At 44.3% G+C, this 19,642-nt stretch overlaps 1 protein-coding gene across 1 annotated transcript in view; it reads left to right on the top strand.

Moving 5' to 3' along the window:
* Window positions 1–19,642, top strand: part of FREM2 (FRAS1 related extracellular matrix 2) — a 191,780-nt gene that overhangs the window by 6,397 nt on the left and 165,741 nt on the right. The window contains exon 2 of the mRNA XM_083169759.1: window positions 10,600–10,689. Within this exon, the coding sequence (XP_083025885.1) occupies window positions 10,600–10,689 (90 nt within the window). The remainder of the gene's footprint in view (window positions 1–10,599; window positions 10,690–19,642) is intronic.

Raw genomic sequence — 19,642 nt, 5'->3', positions numbered from 1 at the left:
AGTTTCAATTTATTATATTCTAGAACAGTGGTTCTCAACCTCGGTCCTCAGGACCCACAACAGTGCATGTTTTCCAGGTCTCCACACAGAATGCCAGGTGAAATCATACCTTCCAACATGACCCTCTCCAGGAGGGACAAAATGCTCTGTTTCTGGACTTTCCTCTCAATTAATGACTGCCATCACCTGTTTTAAACAGGTTAATGGACAAGAAAGGCATTTCTCCACAGGTGATTTTAATCATAAATTAAAAGGAAAGCCCATAAACAGAGCAATGTGTCCCTCCTGGAGAGGGTCATGTTGGGAGGTATGTGAAATAATTAGCTCCACCTTTTAAAATGTGTCAGTGAATATTGAGTGCACCTGCCAGGTGACCTGGAAAACGTGCACTGTTGGGGGGTCCTGAGGACTGAGGTTGTGAACCACTGTTCTACATGCTTGCCTAAATGACCCTCTCCATGAGGGAGAAAATGCTCTGTTCCTGGACTTCCCTGGTAATGTATGATTGCCATCACTTGTGGGCAGGTAGGTAATTGATAAGAATGGTGTTTCACCACAGGTGATGGCAATCATACATTACCAGGGAAGTGCAGGAACAGAGCATTTTCTCCCTCATGGAGAGGGTCAGGTAGGCGAGTATGCTGTTCTAGAAGGTGCTAAATAAATAAGTAGATTCTGGGGTTGATTTATTAATCGGCGATCAGGGGAATATGCGCTGTCCCCGTGCGTTATGGAAGGGGATCTCGCTTCCCCTGATCTATCACACCCGTGATGCGGGTGTCTTATGTGCGGCGATGCGGGGCAGGCAGCATAGAGCAGGGACGTTAATTTATAGTAGACGCCCGCCTCCTATCTAATGTATGAACGGTCAGCATCGCTAACCGTTCCATCCCCTGCTGCTATCGACTTCGACAGCTGCAGGTGGCAATGCCCTATGCCCACAGCAGAGACAGCGCTGTCCCTGCTGCTGGCTCTGAGCTGCGCTGGGGATCATGCGTGAGTAGTGAGATCCCACGCATGCCCAGTCTAGCTGGCCGGGGGGGGTAGCAGACAGCGCGCCAGTGTTAACTGACGCGCTGTCAGCAGGAGGAGGCATTGCCGGAGGGGGGAGTTAGTGCTCCCCCGCTTCCTTGGGCAAAATGTTAATACATCTTGTCGGTCTCCTCTCCTGCTTCTCCTCGCTAATGAGGCACGTTTAGCTACCCCTCTGATTGGTTGCTATCCCATTTTTAATAGAACTCCCGAACTCCCGTCTTATGCCGTGTTCTCACTGCGAGTGAGAAAGACACAGCTTTTACCCGGCATTAAAATGCCGGAGACTGCCGCGCTGGACCCCCGTTCTCACTGCAAGTCAAATTCCCAGGTGAATAAGTTCTACCCGGGAATTTGCCTTTAAACACGGGTTTTTCGGCAGTGTGAACGGGTCAACCCGTGTCTGCATACCCGGATCTCAGACACGGGTAAAAAGAAGGGTTTTACCCGTGTATGAGATCCGGGTATGTGACTCGTTCAAACTGCCAAAAATCCCGTGCTAGACCCGGGAATTTGGCTGCAGTGAGAATGGGGTATTAGTAATTAAACCCCTTAGATTGCATTGAAGGCAAAGAATTAGCATGGTCACCTCTTTGCACTGCAGAATGTTTTGTAGGTACCCGAGAGCACTCTTTAGCTGGAATTGATCCCAACTATAAATCAGACACTGTACCCCCTTACTGTATGCCGCTATAGGGGGATATATTTAGCCTCTGACAAATGCTTTTATTCATTGTACATATTTACATAAGTGCATTGCCTCATTATTGCCACATTTAGATGAAGATAAACAGCTGTGTGTCCATTAAAGAAACTGCCATCGCTTTAAATAGCACAAGTTGCTAAGTGAAATCTTGGGCTCAGGTTGATGGATCTGACCACTGCCAAATGGATCTAGTTCAAAGCACAGTCTCACAGGGCGGCCTCTTACTGCTGATATATTGCACTCTGCACTAATAACATAAAACACATAGGTATCAGACATCCAGCCGCGAGTAAACTGTGAACTATTGATACATTTCATCATAAGAAATACTTAGCTGGATTGACAAAATATTAGTTTAATTATAAGTTTGCTGAAAAGTAACAATCTGCCGAATGCTATTTGTATATTAGTAGATTCCCATCTCCCGGCTGGAACACATGATCTTAACCCCTTTGTTACTGGCCCGAGTCTAGTCAATTATTAAGGAAAAGCCAAAAATCTGGCTCTGGGTTTGAACCTGCTGCCAGTGCTTCTCCTCCCCTCACACAAGCCTGGACTGGTGCATGTTCCCTGCAGGGTTATGTTAAAGTCTGGAAACCGTGCTAAATAACAAAGTAACTTCAACTTAATGTGCGCTCTGATCTTGTCTGCTGTGAAATATGAATAAATCAATTGAATATTGTTGACAAATACTGTAGTAGAACTGGTAATAAAGTGCTAATAATTGCCAGAGATCCCCCAGAGGGCTTTGTGGAACGTAGTAGTAGTATCTGTGTACAGTGTAATTCAACCTACTCTAATGCAACATCGCCCCCCCCCCCCCATACACTATGCAACTTCTCCGAGGGGAGAAATCTCAACCGATGCTCACAATATATTGTATGCGGTCTTTTTGCATATGATATATCATATGCAATTCCATGCCCCGCTGCTGGGAGGCGCTGTTAGAGGTCGGACGTGCAGCAGATCCCATCTCGGATCTGATGAGCATGGGTCTGTGCATCAGATCGGATGTCAAACACATTTGGCCACTTTTTTACCGATTTCTCGGCCCGATCTGTCAAAATCGTGTGAAAAGTGGCCAAATCGCATGCCCATTGCACACTATATAACAAACCCTAATGCCCACTACATGCTATATAACAAACAAATTTGAATAATTCTGAATATTACTTGGCAGAGCTGGAGGGTATCCAGTTGATAGATCTACAGCAGGCATGTCCAACCTGCGGCCCTCCAGATGTTGTGAAACTACACATCCCAGCATGCCTTGCCATAGTATTGCTATTGGGGAATGCTAAAACTATTGCAAGGCATGCTGGGATGTGTAGTTTCACAACATCTGGAGGGCCGCAGGTTGGACATGCCTGGTCTAGATCATGGATCTTCAACCTATGGCCCTCCAGATATTGTGAAACTACATGTTCCAACATGCATTGCCACATTTTTTCCTAAAAGAGCATGCCAAAACTGTCAGGGCATGCTGGGAAATGTAGTTCCACAACATCTGGAGGGCCACAGGTTGAAGACCTAGATAGACACTCAATAGGTCGACACAAGCAAAAAGTTGATATGCAAATGGTCGACACATAAAAAAGGTGGGCATGAGTTTGTCACAATTTTTCTAAATTTTGGGGGGATTTTTTTTAGTATTTACGATCCAGGTGCACTCCGATTGGGAATGCAAAATCCTGCAGAGTGCAGTGAGGCACCAGGTCTGATGCACGGGGTTCTCAAGTGTCGATATTGACACCAAAAAAAACTTATCTTGACCTTTTCATGTGTCAAACGTTTGGTGTCAACCTATTCACCTTTTGGTGACAACCTATTCACTATCTGTGTAGACCAGGCGTAGGCAACCTGTCGCTCTCCAGCTGTTGCTTTAAGAGAGTGCTAAAACTGTGGCACGGCATGCTGGGACTTGTAGTTTCACAACAGCTGGAGAGCCACAGGTTGCCTACGCCTGGCCCAGACACTGTGGGTGAGATTTAATAGGATGAGAGATTCAGAAAGTGAGAGATTTTGTGAGAAAGCTCCAGTTTTTTTTAAAGCGGCAATCATTTACACTTCAAAATCAAACTGGTCTTGTAGTGTACATGATTGCCACTTTAAAAAAACTGGAGATTTCTTACCAAATCCTCTGATACTTAATATTCAGTCTTAGTGTATCATTTCTTGAGCTCTAGTCAGTCCTCTATAGCAGTGGTACCCAACCTTGGTCCTCAAGTACCCCCAACAGTTTGCGTTTTCCAGGTCACCCGGCAGGTGCACTCATTATTCAGACACATTTTAAAAGATCCACAGGTGGAGCTAATTATTTCACCTGAAATTCTATGCAGAGACCTGGAAAACGTGCAGTGTTGGGGTTATTTGAGGACCAGGGTTGGGAACCACTGCTCTATAACCAGACATAGATTTTTTTTTTTCCTATGTGGCCCATACTGTACATCTAATTAGCCAATCCCCCAATGCATACTGTATTTCATCTGCTGAATGGGGGACTCTGATGATCAGTGATTTCATGGGGGTTCGGCAAAATACAGCATGCTAAAAATGGCTAACGTGTCGATGCTGATCATTGGTGAATCTAAATTGTCAAACATGTTGGATTCTGCCAATCTCCCTCCCCAGTCATCAGCAGAATAGGGAATCGTCCCAATTAATGCTGATATATGGGACCATTATTCAGCTTTCATTGAACAGTAATAACAAATAATCCTATCAGGCCCAGTATATAATATAATCCCATTATAGTGTATGGTATAGCTAGGTTTCATTCTACCACCCTGCACCTTGTAAAATCCTTGCAGTACTTCCTCCCTGCCTGAGGTGTCGCTGTCTACTGTGGTATTAATAGCACAGACTGTGGTAAAAACACCTCAGGCAGGAAGGAGGGTTATGGTATAAATCATAGACTGACTCATGATAGACAGTCATATGGTCGACCACTAATGGTCAACAGGGTCTAAAGGTGGACAGGTAAAAGGTAACATGGTTAAAAGGTCAACATGAAAACGTCGACATGAGTTTTAATGTTTTTAGGATGTCTATGTCGACATGGACACTGTCTAAGTGTACCGCGTCCCCTCGTATGGCTCACTGTGCTCACCATGCTTTGGGCACTATTTAATTCTCCCTCCATGCCCTAGTGGATGGTAGGGCATAAAATACCGACTGTCGGCACAGTTTTTCATTGTCGACCTTCAATGTTGACCTTTAACCTATTGCTTGTCGACCTTTAACACCTTCAGTGGCAATCCCGAGAATTTCCGGGCTGCGCCTCAGGGCCCAGTTTGGCAAGCCCGGAAAATTCTCGGGATTGCCACTGTTTACAGCTGGGCTCCCTCCCCTCTGCCGCACCTCCTCCTCCCCCCTCCCCTCCGTCTTGTCTATTGAAGTCCCTGGCGCCAGTTTATGACAAGCCAGCTGCCGGGGACAGGGACGGAGTGCCAGGGCGCAAGTTCGGGCAGCGGCTGATTGACAGTTCAGCGGTGATGCCCGGACCCAGGCAGTGGTGGTTTTTTATAAGGGAGGGCTCCCCATAAAAAAATCATGGGGAGCGCTCCCCCCCAAAAAAAACACCAATGAAGGGTTTAAACCCTGTCAACCTTTTCCATGTCGTCCTTTAGACCCCGTCGACATATTGTGTTTTGACCTTTAAACCCTGTCGACCTTTTTACTGTTGACCATTAGTGGTCGACCATATGACTGTCTATCACGAGTCAGTCTATGATCAGTCCGGATACCGGAAGGAGGAACTGCAAAGATTTTACAAGGCGCAGGGTGGTAGAATGAGATTCTGCTTGTTAGGTCAACAGTCAACTACTACTGGTCGACATGGTCAAAATGTCGACACATCAATAGGTCAACATGACCATGGTTGACACACGAAAAGGTCGACATGATTTTTTCACAGTTTTGTTCTTTCAGATGACTTGTTCATAATTTATGATCCACATAGAGGCATCATGCCCGAAGCATGGTGAGCCATGCGAGGGTACGCGTTACACTAACTGGGGGTTCATGTCGACTTGTACAAACATATACCGCAGTTTTATTCATTCTAATTATCAAACAAGATGTACTGTACAGCGTGTCCTAACATTAAACCATCCAACATGACCATCACTCCCAGCACTATGCCCTGCGTCCAACCTCCCACCTCATGTACTATTACAGTTACCTGGGCTGAATGATCTCATTGATGAGATGGGTGTTTTGTTTCTAACATCAATGAATGAATTCAGTCCCGGTAATTACAGCAGTAAATGAAGTGGAAGTATGGGAGCAGAGCGTTCTGCATTGCATGGAAAGGGTCACACAGAAGTGTGTGAAACTGGATTCAGACAGGTGCAACAAAGCAAAGCCCCTGGCGATACCAGGCATAATGTAACAGTCATCTATTTTAGGGGGGCTGTAGTTGGCCTTTGATGATCCGTGTCTCTAGCACTGAATGGGTTCAACTTCTACGCTCCTGGGTGTAATTGGCAAATGAAGCGCAGGACAAACCTGCAGCCTGCGTTACTGTATACCATAGAATTATACACAATCAGTATGTTCTCACCTTAATTAACCTCTGTGCTCAGGCAGTCCTAGTTAATGCCAGGAAATTACCTGTTATCTATGAATCAGTGGTCTATGGTACCGTATCCTTTGCCAAGATTTCACATGTTTCTGATTACCAGGCCCTGCATACGATGAGCTATCTACTTCATGTGTCGCTTGTTGTTTAAGTTCATTGTCATTTCAGATAAGCAGATAAATAATGTAATAGGCCTATACACGTTGCTCTGAGATTGAGTGAAGGGGTTACGGTATATCAGATCTACACTATCAGATCTACACTGCTTAGGTCTTTAGTCAAAAGGTCAGAAACTATCGCTCGACAAGGTCAAAAGGTTTGACATGACCAAAAGGTCGACATGAGGTTTTTTTTTGGTGTGAGTATATGTCGACAAAGGTCAACATGGATACCGTATAAGTGTACCGCGTCCACCCGCCATGCTTCGGACACGGTGTCTCGCTGCGCTCAGGACACTATAAGAATCTCACTCAGTGCCAGATTAAGCCTTCGGGGGGCCCGGGGTACTTTAGATAGGGGGGCCCCCTTGCACTTGTCATTACTGGCTGCAAATTGCAAGGGAGAATATTACACTGTCAAAACACAGAGTAAAGGCAGTATAAACTTGGTCAATGGTAAACTGCAGGGGATATATATATATATATATATATATATATATATATATATATATATAGAGACAGGTCGGTACCGGCACTCGTGGGACTTGATAAGAAAAGATGACAGACACAGCGGTCCGTGAAGCGACGTTTCGGTTTATTATAACCTTTTTCAAGCTCATCTAAACAGTGCAAACAAACAAATATATATACATAATGAATCCATTACCTTAACCAACCCCCGTGCGCCAGCCGTCAGCCTCCGTCCGTGCCACCGGATCATATGACGTCATCTAGTCGAGACGCGCACCAGCCGGTGCGTCCGGAGCTCCGGGCCGGTTGCTAAGCGACTGCCTGGAAGAGTGACATAATGCAAATGAAACCCGTGACATAGTGAACACAAAATTAAAAATACACAGTAGCATCAACATCTGCAAATACATATTAGAAGTATAAAGCAAAACGTAATAAGCAGCGGGATATAATACTGAAAGGGAAAGCTGCCAAGTCTAGTGGTCTGAAGCTGTCAGAAGCGATCCTGGTCATGACGCATAGGTCAGGGCAATAGGGAACGGCAGAGGGTGGAAACACTGAGAGAACTAAATCAGGGATATTTTACAAAAAACAATGCATACTGCAGGATTCATTTAAACCAAATGGATGAACCGTGTTTAGTCGGTGTATCCATTTGGCTTCCCTTTGGAGCAACATTTTGTCACGATCTCCCCCCCTTTGGCTTGGGGGAATGTGATCGATTATTTGATATCGGAGGGTGGCTAAATGATGTTTAAGTTCCCTGAAATGTCTGGGAACGGGTTGTTCAGAAGGGCCACTTCTACCCTCAAGTGCTGCTTTGATGTGAGATCTATGTCCGGCCATCCTGGTCTTGAACTGGCACGTAGTTTTTCCTACATAGACCAGTTTGCACGGACATCTGATGATATAAATTACGTGTGTCGACGAACATGTCAACACATGGTTTATCGCTATTTTAGAGCCGGTATGTGGATGTGAAAAACTGACAGTTTTTCACATCCACATACCGGCTCTAAAATAGCGATAAACCATGTGTTGACATGTTCGTCGACACACGTAATTTATATCATCAGATGTCCGTGCAAACTGGTCTATGTAGGAAAAACTACGTGCCAGTTCAAGACCAGGATGGCCGGACATAGATCTCACATCAAAGCAGCACTTGAGGGTAGAAGTGGCCCTTCTGAACAACCCGTTCCCAGACATTTCAGGGAACTTAAACATCATTTAGCCACCCTCCGATATCAAATAATCGATCACATTCCCCCAAGCCAAAGGGGGGGAGATCGTGACAAAATGTTGCTCCAAAGGGAAGCCAAATGGATACACCGACTAAACACGGTTCATCCATTTGGTTTAAATGAATCCTGCAGTATGCATTGTTTTTTGTAAAATATCCCTGATTTAGTTCTCTCAGTGTTTCCACCCTCTGCCGTTCCCTATTGCCCTGACCTATGCGTCATGACCAGGATCGCTTCTGACAGCTTCAGACCACTAGACTTGGCAGCTTTCCCTTTCAGTATTATATCCCGCTGCTTATTACGTTTTGCTTTATACTTCTAATATGTATTTGCAGATGTTGATGCTACTGTGTATTTTTAATTTTGTGTTCACTATGTCACGGGTTTCATTTGCATTATGTCACTCTTCCAGGCAGTCGCTTAGCAACCGGCCCGGAGCTCTGGACGCACCGGCTGGTGCGCGTCTCGACTAGATGACGTCATATGATCCGGTGGCACGGACGGAGGCTGACGGCTGGCGCACGGGGGTTGGTTAAGGTAATGGATTCATTATGTATATATATTTGTTTGTATGCACTGTTTAGATGAGCTTGAAAAAGGTTATAATAAACCGAAACGTCGCTTCACGGACCGCTGTGTCTGTCATCTTTTCTTATCAAGTCCCACGAGTGCCGGCACCGACCTGTCTCTACATCATTGTGGTTCCACACATTGCATGGCACCGGGGCCATTACCTACTTCCATCGACTTATTGGAGTGCCGACTCGAACTATATATATATATATATATATATATATATATATATATATATATATATATATATATATATATATATATATATATATATATATATATATATATATGACACACACACACATACATACATACATACATACATACATACATACATACATACATACCTACCACATAAAAAGCCTGTGTTTGTACTTCTGCACCTTACTCTGTAAGAGACCTCACAGTCCTAGTGCTGCCTCTGATTAAAATTCTCCCATGACTAAGCTGCTGCTGCTGTTCTCCATGGGCCTGAGAAGCATGTAATGAGCTCCACCAATCAGAGCTCAGCACAAACCTCTCAGCCTCTGCCCTCTGGTGCAAAGTGTCATGGGACTTAGTCAACTCCCAGTAATGCACAGCACACTTGTGCAGTCAGTGTGCCTTGGCTCCCGATGCTCTGCACCATTAATCATTGTCACATTGGCAGATAGGTGAAGCTGCAGCACTACCCCACTCCCATGCACAAAACCTTTAGCTAAAAAAAAAAAAATATATATTTTTTTAAAATACATGCCAACCACAGGGGGCCCCTAGCTAGAGGGGGGCCCAGGGGCACTGACCCCTTGTGCCTCCATTATAATCCGGCCCTGATCTCACTCTATGCCCACGTGAATGGTAAAGTATGAACAATTTGGTTTAAAAAAAAAAAAGACATAAAAAAGTAATGTCGAACTTTTGATTATGTCAACCCTTTGACCATGTTGACCTTTTGACTGTCGAGCTAGACCAGGCATGTCCATGCTATGGCCCTCTAGCTGTTGTGAAACTACAAGTCCCATCATGCCTTGTCACAGTGTTAATATTATGGAATGCTAAAACTATGGTTAGGCATGCTGGGATGTGTAGTGTAGCTGGAGGGCCACAGTTTGGACATGCTAGACCTAGACACTGTGAGTAGAGTGGCCAATCCGGGGATCGGGATTGGTGGGATCCCGGGATTTGGCCCCAATATTGCCGGGATTTGAATCCCGGGATTGGACATTCCAATCCCGGGATTTCGGGATTAGACTAGTCTAATGCTGGGCAGCGTCTGAGCACTTGCTCACAGTCCAGTGACACACTGACCTCCCTACGGCATCACACCTACAGCCTGCCTCCATTCCGCTGCCGACTGCCCCGCTCAAAGTAAGGCAATGTGGGGGAGAGGGGGGTGGTTTTCTTTTAGGGATGCCAATCCCAGAATCCCAGGATTGAGCATTTTTCAATCCCGATTTCCGGGATTGAAAATATTCCCCGGGATTGGCATCCCTAACTGTGAGTGAAATTAAAAGGATGAGAGATTCAGAGAGAGTGAGAGATTTGATAGGAAATCTCCAGTTTTTTTAACGCAGCAATCATTTACACTGCAAAATCAAACTGGTTGCCACTTTAATCCTATAAAATCCTATAAAGTCTCCCCCTGTAGATCTAATGACTGCATACCTAGTGAAAGATAGGCATACTGGAGGAAGTTTATTGTGTGTCAGAAAATATCTGATTTCTCAATCTCCGATTAAGCTCCTGAAATGTCTTGGTATAAATGTGTGAATGGTATTTGCAGCAATTTGTAATAGGCGACTTGGATATGTTTAGGTTTTGTGGTGCTTCATCATCTTTTGCGTTTCCTTACAGCGGACATTGATGACATGAAGATCTGTTATGTTTTGCGGGATAAAGAAAACGCGACGAGTGATCATTTCTATTTTGCTGTTGAAGATAGTGGTAAGTACATTATCTACATAGACTTTTAGAAATCAGTGAATGGAGCTACCAATGTTGTCAAATGCGATAAAGTTATTGAAATAGTTACCGTTATTTGTACAGAGCCAGCATATTCCGTTGCGCTTTACAACGGAAAAAGTGTAATGATATGAGGCATCTAGGAGACATTTGAAAAGTTAATGCACCCCTTCAGTTGGTTCACTGTGTCTGTGAATTTTGGCCCTATATGGTACAATAGTAATGCATAGTATGGTACAATAGTAATGCATAGGCCAACCCCAAGTCTACGTATCACCGTTGCTAACCGGTTAGCCCAGAAATTGCTCACTAGGAAGCTCATTTATCACAATGTGATAAAACTCGTAATCGATTAAACTAATTGTGTGTGATAAATGGTGCTCCAGTCAATCAGCTCCTAACGGCCATGGTTTTGAAAAAATGGCTGTTGAAGGCTTATTGGCTGGAGCACAATCCGCAACAAGTTTTATCACTCACAACAATTTCTATCACTCGTTGATAAATTGGTCCCTAGTTGTGGAAATGGTCATGCTTGTGCTAATGTTAAGGAGCCCATACACGGTCCGTTGTGTAGGGCTCCGTTCTGTACTATGCGATGCGCGCTCCCACGCATCACATAGTACGGTACAAAAAGTATGTGCTTCACATTTTTGTACTAGGTACACATCGGAACGGATCGCAGTGCATGCACACTGCATGCACTAGGGATGCGATCCGATCCGATGTGTACTTTAAAAGTACAGAACGGACCGAAAAAACGGACCGTGTATGGGGGGCATTACTCAATATCAAACAGAGTACTCGTACTATCTTGAAATAAATGGCACATATTTAATGACAGTCCATCTGTTTGACATAAATATTGAGATCTAATTCTGCTCATTCTAGGTGTGGTAGATATATTTGGTTGTTGAAACGTATCTATATATAACAAGTACATAAACAGTTCTATTGATGACAGCAATGTGCTAGTAATAACCTAACAAACTCTCACTTATGTCAATGACTGAGGGGAATGTTTGGCATCGCTGCCATCTGGGAAGTTAATAAAGTTTTTCTAAGTTTGTCAACTCTGTTGGGATAGTAGTATCATGATAGTACAACAGTATTGATCGTAAAAATCATGTATCACTGGGTTGGTGCAAATATGTGATGACAGCATTAATATTTTGAATAATTCAAACAAATTTGATCATTCGTTATAATTTTCTAATCCTATGTCTCATGATTTGTGTCACAGAATTTTGCTTTCTTTAATAAAGATACCAATGCTTTTATAAGTACATGGTAACAAAAAGAAATGTGTTGCATAAATGACAGTCCAATGGGAAGAAATAACATGAAATATAAAACAATACCTGTTATGCATACCCCTTGCCTTTCTATACCTCTTCATACTATTGTATGTATAGCTTTTCGAGATTATTTTTACAAATATATTTTTTTCTTTATTTATATTTAGAAACTGTTGCATAACTGTCATATAAAATAGCCATATTAAAACTTAAGCAATAAAGAATAGATAATTAAATTGCTGAAATGTCGTAATTAATATATACAGAGGCCAGTGAGACCTTGCTAATGTCTGGTATCATTTTTTTGGGAAATGCTTCATTTTTCTTTACTGCGGAAATACTAATCACATATGTAGGGACGTGCAGATCTGGTTTTACCCGGATTTACCTGGATCTCAAAACAGCATTTTATTGGCTATCAGCTGTCACATGTTTTGGCTCCAAAACATGTGACAGCCAGATAGCCAATAAGACCCTGGATCTTCACATCCCTAAACATATGTACTTAAGGCCCCCATACATAGAGCCGACTTGTCCTATGGACAAGTCGGACCCAATTCTCCTCCGAGACTCCCGGCAGCTCCCCGGGAGGCTCACATACGATTTGACTTGATGTGCCATTTTTTACATGTGATAAATCACATGCGATTACAGGGAGCTGCAGGGCGGTGAGGAGCAGTGGGGGCGGGCTGCGGCGGCTCTGAAATGAGTGGCCGGCTGGGGAGGAAGCAGTAGGGCAGCAGCGTTATTGAGATCAGTCGGGTGTGCTGCGGTGACCATCAGTCTCCACTGTCCAGCACCGTAGTGGTCCGGCAGCGGCGGCTATTACATCTTTAAAATAATGTGTCAAATGACTCTCCGGCTTTTGATTGGCTGAGATAGAGCACTCTCAGCCAATCAGCGGCTGCGGAGGGAGTGCTCTATCTCAGCCAATCATTAGCCGGGCAGTCATTTGACATGTTATTTTAAAGTTGTAATTGCCGCAGCTGCAGTGCCCGCCCACTACGGCGCTGGACAGTGGAGACTGATGGTCACCGCCACCCACCCCGACTGATCTGATACCACAACCGCCCGCTGCAGTGCACATAGCAACATCACAGGTACGAAAAAGCACCTGCGATGTTTCACTGATGTGTCCGATTGCGACACATCTTATGTCCCGCCGGTCTGACCCCTGGGGCCGGGTCCGATACGCACGGGACCGCGCATCGGACCCGACGCCATGTCATGAGGAACCGATTTGGTCCGATTTATCGGGTCGATTGATCGCAATCGGTCCAAATTGCCTCGATGTGTGCCCACCTTTACACATGTGATTAGTATTATCCAATAAGAGCTGGCCTTTTGGGGTTTTGCGTGGGTGTTCCTTGCAGAGGGTGTTCTAGTGTTGTTACCTGTATCAATATCTCTTCTTTAAATCCACTTGCAAATCACCGGAAAATCTGCCCTTTAACAAACCCGCAATCAATTACATTTCCCTCAGTGTGACAAGTGACGTAAAAGGGCGTGACTTTTTTTTTTTGTCCAACTAATAAAGTCTTGCCTACAGCAGTGATTTCTCTAGTTACATTGCAACCAGAACTTAGCTCATGAAAGCCACCAAGAAAAAATTGCTGCATAAAGATCCCCTATTCTGTCCACATCTTTGGCCTGAATACTGAAATTCCTGGCTCTCGAGCAGTTGAAAGATTCTTGGGTCAGCAGAGCCATCCAGAATTCTCAATAATTCTCATTAGTACAAGCAAGTGCAGCCCTTGCTACACAAGACACTTTCATCCCCGGCGGCTAAGTGCACCGATTTCCTTGCTGAGCATATGTTACAGGTTGATTAGTAATGTGTTCCATGAGTCGAGAACAAGGCCAAAGCATAGTTAGCTGTTAGCTGTGCTTGCAGGCCATAATCTTCTCTATCACACTCTGTGAATAACATCCTTCGCCACCTGACACCAGGACTGATTGAGGATCATGCCTTCCTTTGTTGAGGCACGTCTTTCCCAGTTGTATTTCTCTGACAATCATGCAAGGAATCGGTCAGCCAGACATACAGTGTATGATGTCACCTAGAGATCATGTGACTTCCGTTCAGGTTGTGTCTACACATGCTCCAAAACATGCGGTTGCTTTTTAAGCGCAGTATAATAAAAAATAATATATGTAATTTTAATAATTTATTTGGCTGCTATCCGTGTTTAAGAGCCGACACTAGCAGCCACAGCACTCCAGGGGGCTGCCCACACCTCCAGGACCCCTGTAGTGATGAAAAACATGAGGCTTCATGCGCGATACCACATTCCTCTAACAAGGCCACACCCATTTCCCGAGATGTGCGTAGGATTGGCCATCATTGCAATTGCGATCAATGGTTGCTGTCAACGGCGATACTGCAACTGGCCATCGATAGTGTGACACTATGAAATAGATGACCATCGATATTTTTACCTATCGATGGTCATCCGTTTTTGGTCTGTGGGCCTATCAAAACATTGGTTTTGCTGTGCCATCGATGGAGGGAAACCATCTGGCAAAAATATTTAATTCATCGATGGCCATCTCTAGATGTGCGCCTGGTCCTGGGGGCCAAGTTTGAGAAATACTGCATTAATGTATCATAGTTTACTTACTAATACTTTCACATTGATACATTAATTATAAATTATGAGGTTTCTTAATATTTAGGAAATGTGGACCTTATTCTTGCTGACTCACAAGGCTGCAAACTTTACCGCCTTGCAAGTCCACCAGACGACGCCCACACCCCCCTTCGCACACTGCAACCCCCCCGAAGGCATGCGAATGGATGTTTTGCATAAAAATACATTCGCAGCCTTCAGTGTGGGGCCAAAATCATTCGATGGTCGCCGATCATCGAATGATTTTACAAGCACTCGCAGATCTGAGACACCTCTGTGCATACCCTCCAAAATTTGATAGGCTAAAATCGGTACACATTAGGAAGGGGCGTGGCCACTGGCAAAAGGGAGTGGCTATGGGTAAAATGGGCGTGTCATCAACAGTGGCATGAATAATAATAATACACCTAAAAAAATATTGAATAAGTCAGACTTGTGAGGAAGACACCCAACTGGGGAGAGAATAAAAGAAATGGGTATATACAGTATGTCAGTAGTTACAGGAGCGTAGGATTCATGTATGTAGTGTCCTGCTTCTCTGCATATAATGGTTGGTGAGTGACTAGGTGTGTTACACAGTATTACACTGACCAGAGAGCTGCTTTCGGCTTGTATTCTGCAGCAATCTGGACCAGCCGGTCACCCGCTCGCTCAAGCTGCCGCCGCCGTCGGGTCGCCGGTGCCTGCAGTCTTGGAACGGAGAGTGCGCACTGCGCAGGACTGGTCGGGACTCGGGAACCGTTCGCTGGTCCGCAGCTGAGAGGCAGGGTGGGTGGAGTGACGATTGGCCATAGGCGCTGTCACTCAGGAGCGGAGGCTGGGCTGCACTTACTGCTAATAACCCTTGAGAGCAGTGGACTGAAGCGATGCCTCCCGCCCCCCTGCACTGTGATTGGACGCTCTGCAGCCACCACTTATGATTGGCTGCCGCTGTGTACAGTACCTCCGATGCCTAAAAAAACTGTACATTTGGTACACTTCGATTTAGCTGGTACAGACCGTAAAAAAACGGTACTGTACCGGCTAAATCGGTACAGTTGGAGGGTATGCTCTGTGGTGTCTCAGATCTGTGGGCGCCCTGTGCGGGAAGCAGGCAGACAGCTGTCTGCCCCCCACACCCACGCCATCGGGGAATTACCATGAGAACGCCCAGTGTTCCCCTGGCCTGCCGCCTCCCGCCTGCACTGTTGTGTGCGAGTGCCCGGCGAATAATCTATTCGTCACGGACGCTCACACACAACAGCTGCACATGCACATAAATAACTTTACGCATGCGCAGTTGCGAAAAATTGGTCCAACGTGCAGATGCACGGGGGACCGATTAAATTACAATATCCCCCTGTATGTGACTGTGAAACCCATGGGAAGCTGTAGCAGTGCCTAGACCATACTAGCATTCCGTATATCAGTGATACTCGCAGACAACCTGTAATCTGCTATTTCATGTCCGCATACAATGATTATCTCTTCCTGGTCACTGTGTACCACCTTCCCACCACAACAAGAGTCGACATCAAAGCATTGTGCTGCTTGCTACAGGTAGATTCTGGCACCCGATCTACATTGCCAACGTTTATTCCTATGTTCCTGGGAAGGATCCAAGTCCTGAAAGAATAAACACATTACTGAGAGGATTCAAAGGCTCTTTTCAGAGTACAAAATCTACTCTGAAACACTTATCGTTGCTTCTGTGCTCTTGAGTTTGGTTCGCTCTTGATTTGGGTTCCCTGTGTTAGAATTCAACATACGCTGAATTGTTGTGTTTTTGGCATTATTTGGTTATTGCGGTTGTTCGAGTCCAACTGTATTGTGCTTTGTTTGCATTGTGTATTTATGTACTAGCACATAATGACAGAAGGTATTTGCAATAGTTGTGTTATTTAGAAAAAAATGTAAGGAATGCACAACTAATATTTGCTTCGATTTTCTCTTGCTAAAGTAGCTGAATCGAATCTTTCTAATACTATCGTATAATGGATGGCTTGGCAGAGCACAATTTAGGTGGTTTTGCCAAATATGTCTCTGAAGGATCATGCCAGATGCTTACACCTACTCACATTGTCTGAATGCAATTAAGTGTTTTGAATTATGTACTAATTAAATATATCTGAACATTCAGTAGTCTCACCTTTCCAAAAGTGACTGCTGCGAGCAGGAAATGAGTTGAGGGGGTTAGTCACAGTGGAGATGCATCGTAGTGACGTAGTGCGGCCTGTTGGGGGGGGGGGGGCACAGCGGTGTGATATACTGCAGCATATTAGAGAGGTGTAGTGAGAAACTGACTTTTCTCAGTGCAGTGTAAAGCTGGCCATACATCTACAGATTGATTGTCAGATCTGGCTGGTTGGAACAAAAACCTGGTAATATCTGAATGACCGTTTTTGACAGTTTTCCAGCATTTCTAAGCAAATGGTCTGCTGTCATTTTGCTCTCATCCATTACCAGGTTTTTGTTTCAACCAGCCAAATCTAACCAATAATTCTGTAGATGTATGGCCAGCTTTAGTTCCCATGGAGCCAGCCACTGGGAGAGCTACATCTCCCAGCAGCCCTTGAGCCTCCCAGCAGCCCTCTCACCAGTGGGAGGATGGACGGGAGACCACAGGCGGCCGAGGAAAGCACCGGGCAGGGGAATAACTTTTTTAATTTATTTTTTATTCACATGCTGCAGCTGCCCGCCCTGTCTTCGTCCCGGCACTCGCAAATAAAAGTCAGTTTCCACTGTTTGCGAAGGTGGGAGAAATCTTTCAATGGTCAGCGACTATATCCAATTATTTGTCCTGCAGCAGAGGCATGTGTTTTCATTGGTGGGGGGAGGGCATTCGGATAGGTGGCTTGCGCCATCTCAGGCAATTAGTAAGCTGCTATCGTCGCAGCTTACAGAGACAAACTGAATCAGCCCCATGGAACGCAAGGATTTATAACCACACTATACCTTGCACTAAATTGAATCCCCCCTTTAGGTTTAGATTAAATGGAGAGTAGATGATTGTGGGGACACGGAGCTGATCTAATGTGCATTAAAAAGCCGAAACAAGTGTCACCTAGATTGAGAGCAGCTACATTATTATGAAAAAGTAGTAGATGCATGGAACAATCTTTCAGCAGATGTCTCTGAAAGAAAAGTAAAAGGATTTAAACAAGATTGATCTATATACAGGTTTGTTTTGAGAATGAACTCAACCTAGATGAGCTGCCAACATTTTATGTTCATATTAGATTATGTCTTTCCTGAGTCCATTACAGGGGGCAAGCCCTGAAGATTTATGTTTGTCCAATGTGTTGACTACTATAGGGGGCATTTGGAATCCATCAAACTAAACATATTGGCCATACAGTGACCATACTCAGGACCTCATTCAGCATGGACCGCTAATCACAGAATTTGCAGGGGACTGCAAGTATAAAGCCACCGCCCAAATAGAAAGAAAAAATGCCCCTTGCAAAACTGCGAGAGAATTGCTAATTGCGATCCATGTGCAAATCCAAACACAATTCCTGAAACATCGCACCGTTTTTGCCATCTGTGTAAATGTAAGTAGGTCTGAGGCTTCCACTAGTCTGCGACTGGGACAGGCTGGAAGTGGCCATCGCTGATGTCACAGATCCTCCTTATAAACGCCTGGACACGCCTGCATTTTTCAGACACACCCAGAAAATGGCACCCCCAAATGCCAGCTTTCTGTTAGTCAAGCTCCAGCCGCATTGCGTTTACAATCCATATGCATTTCGAAGGACTATTTTGCATGCGCAATGCGAACGTACACATGTGCAGTCCTTCCATAATCACTTGCTTAGTGAACTCTCTAATTAGTGATCCATGCTAAAATAAGGCCTCCTTCTGTTAAGTGCTACAATGTCTCAGTTGGTTAATAGTTCAACTTGGAATTTTGGAATATTATATATATATATATATATATATATATATATATAATATTTATTTATGAAGCGGAAGTTGGTTCATAGATGTTCTGTGTTTATGTTGTTTGTTTTGGAAGCAATGGGAAAACTCTCAGGAGCCAGGAAGCCAATACTCTATGGTAAGGGGGTATTTAATCCAGTATTTCAACTGTCGGAATGTCCCGACAGTGGGAATCCCATCCATTTTTGCTGGCTTCCGACACTAATTCGACTTTTGGTATTCAAAGTACCCACAGTCAAGTGTCGGAAAGTCCTGTAATTGGCAAAAACAGACGCGAATTGTCAGAAAACAGCAGTAAATGGCCTTTTCTGACAAAACAGATCCGACTTTAACTCTTTCAAGTCCAACGTCTAGTCAGGCACAACAGCCCTACCGCTAGTATCAGATCCAATGGTGAGCCACTTTAAAATAAGAACATTAATAGCGTTCAACATTCAATGTAGACCATTTCTGAATAAAAAAATAAAAAAAAGACAATTAATGTAAACATTTAAACCAGAACATTTGAATTGCAAAATAGCCTTCAATGGTGTCGGTATTGGCGGCATTGCTGACGTTAATGACAACATTAAATAGGCGAGTGACGATATATCCCTGTTGGGAAATATCATCACAGATTGAATACCCCCTAAAGCTTCTAAAAATTGAAAGAGGTGGTGTTGCCATAGCAACCAATCAGACTCTGTCTATCATTTTCCAGGATGCTATAGAGAAATGATAGACATAATTTGATTGGTTGCTATAGGCAACATCACCTCTTTTCATTTTTAGAAGCTTTAGTAAATTTACCACCAAGAATTACTGCTCCCTTTTGGGAGTCGTACTATTAATATCCTCTGTGCCACTCTATGGGCCAGAAATACTAAGCTTTAGATTTGAAATGACAGTTAGGAGCTGGTTGGCTAGTTGTATCACTCTCCACTTCATCACTTTTTGAAGCTTAGGGCATCTGGCCCTATCTCTCAGGAGCCATATAGCCAATACTGTAATGACTGCCGGCACCTCTCTTTTTGGAGTCATTACTCTAAATATGAGTTATGCATGTTTTTTTTCCAGTTCCTTACAAGAATCTTTATGTATACATGACTG

This window comes from Crinia signifera, chromosome 2, assembly GCF_055691185.1.
Source record: "Crinia signifera chromosome 2, ASM5569118v1, whole genome shotgun sequence".
NCBI lineage: Eukaryota > Metazoa > Chordata > Amphibia > Anura > Myobatrachidae > Crinia > Crinia signifera.
This window is presented reverse-complemented; position numbering and strand designations above follow the sequence as displayed.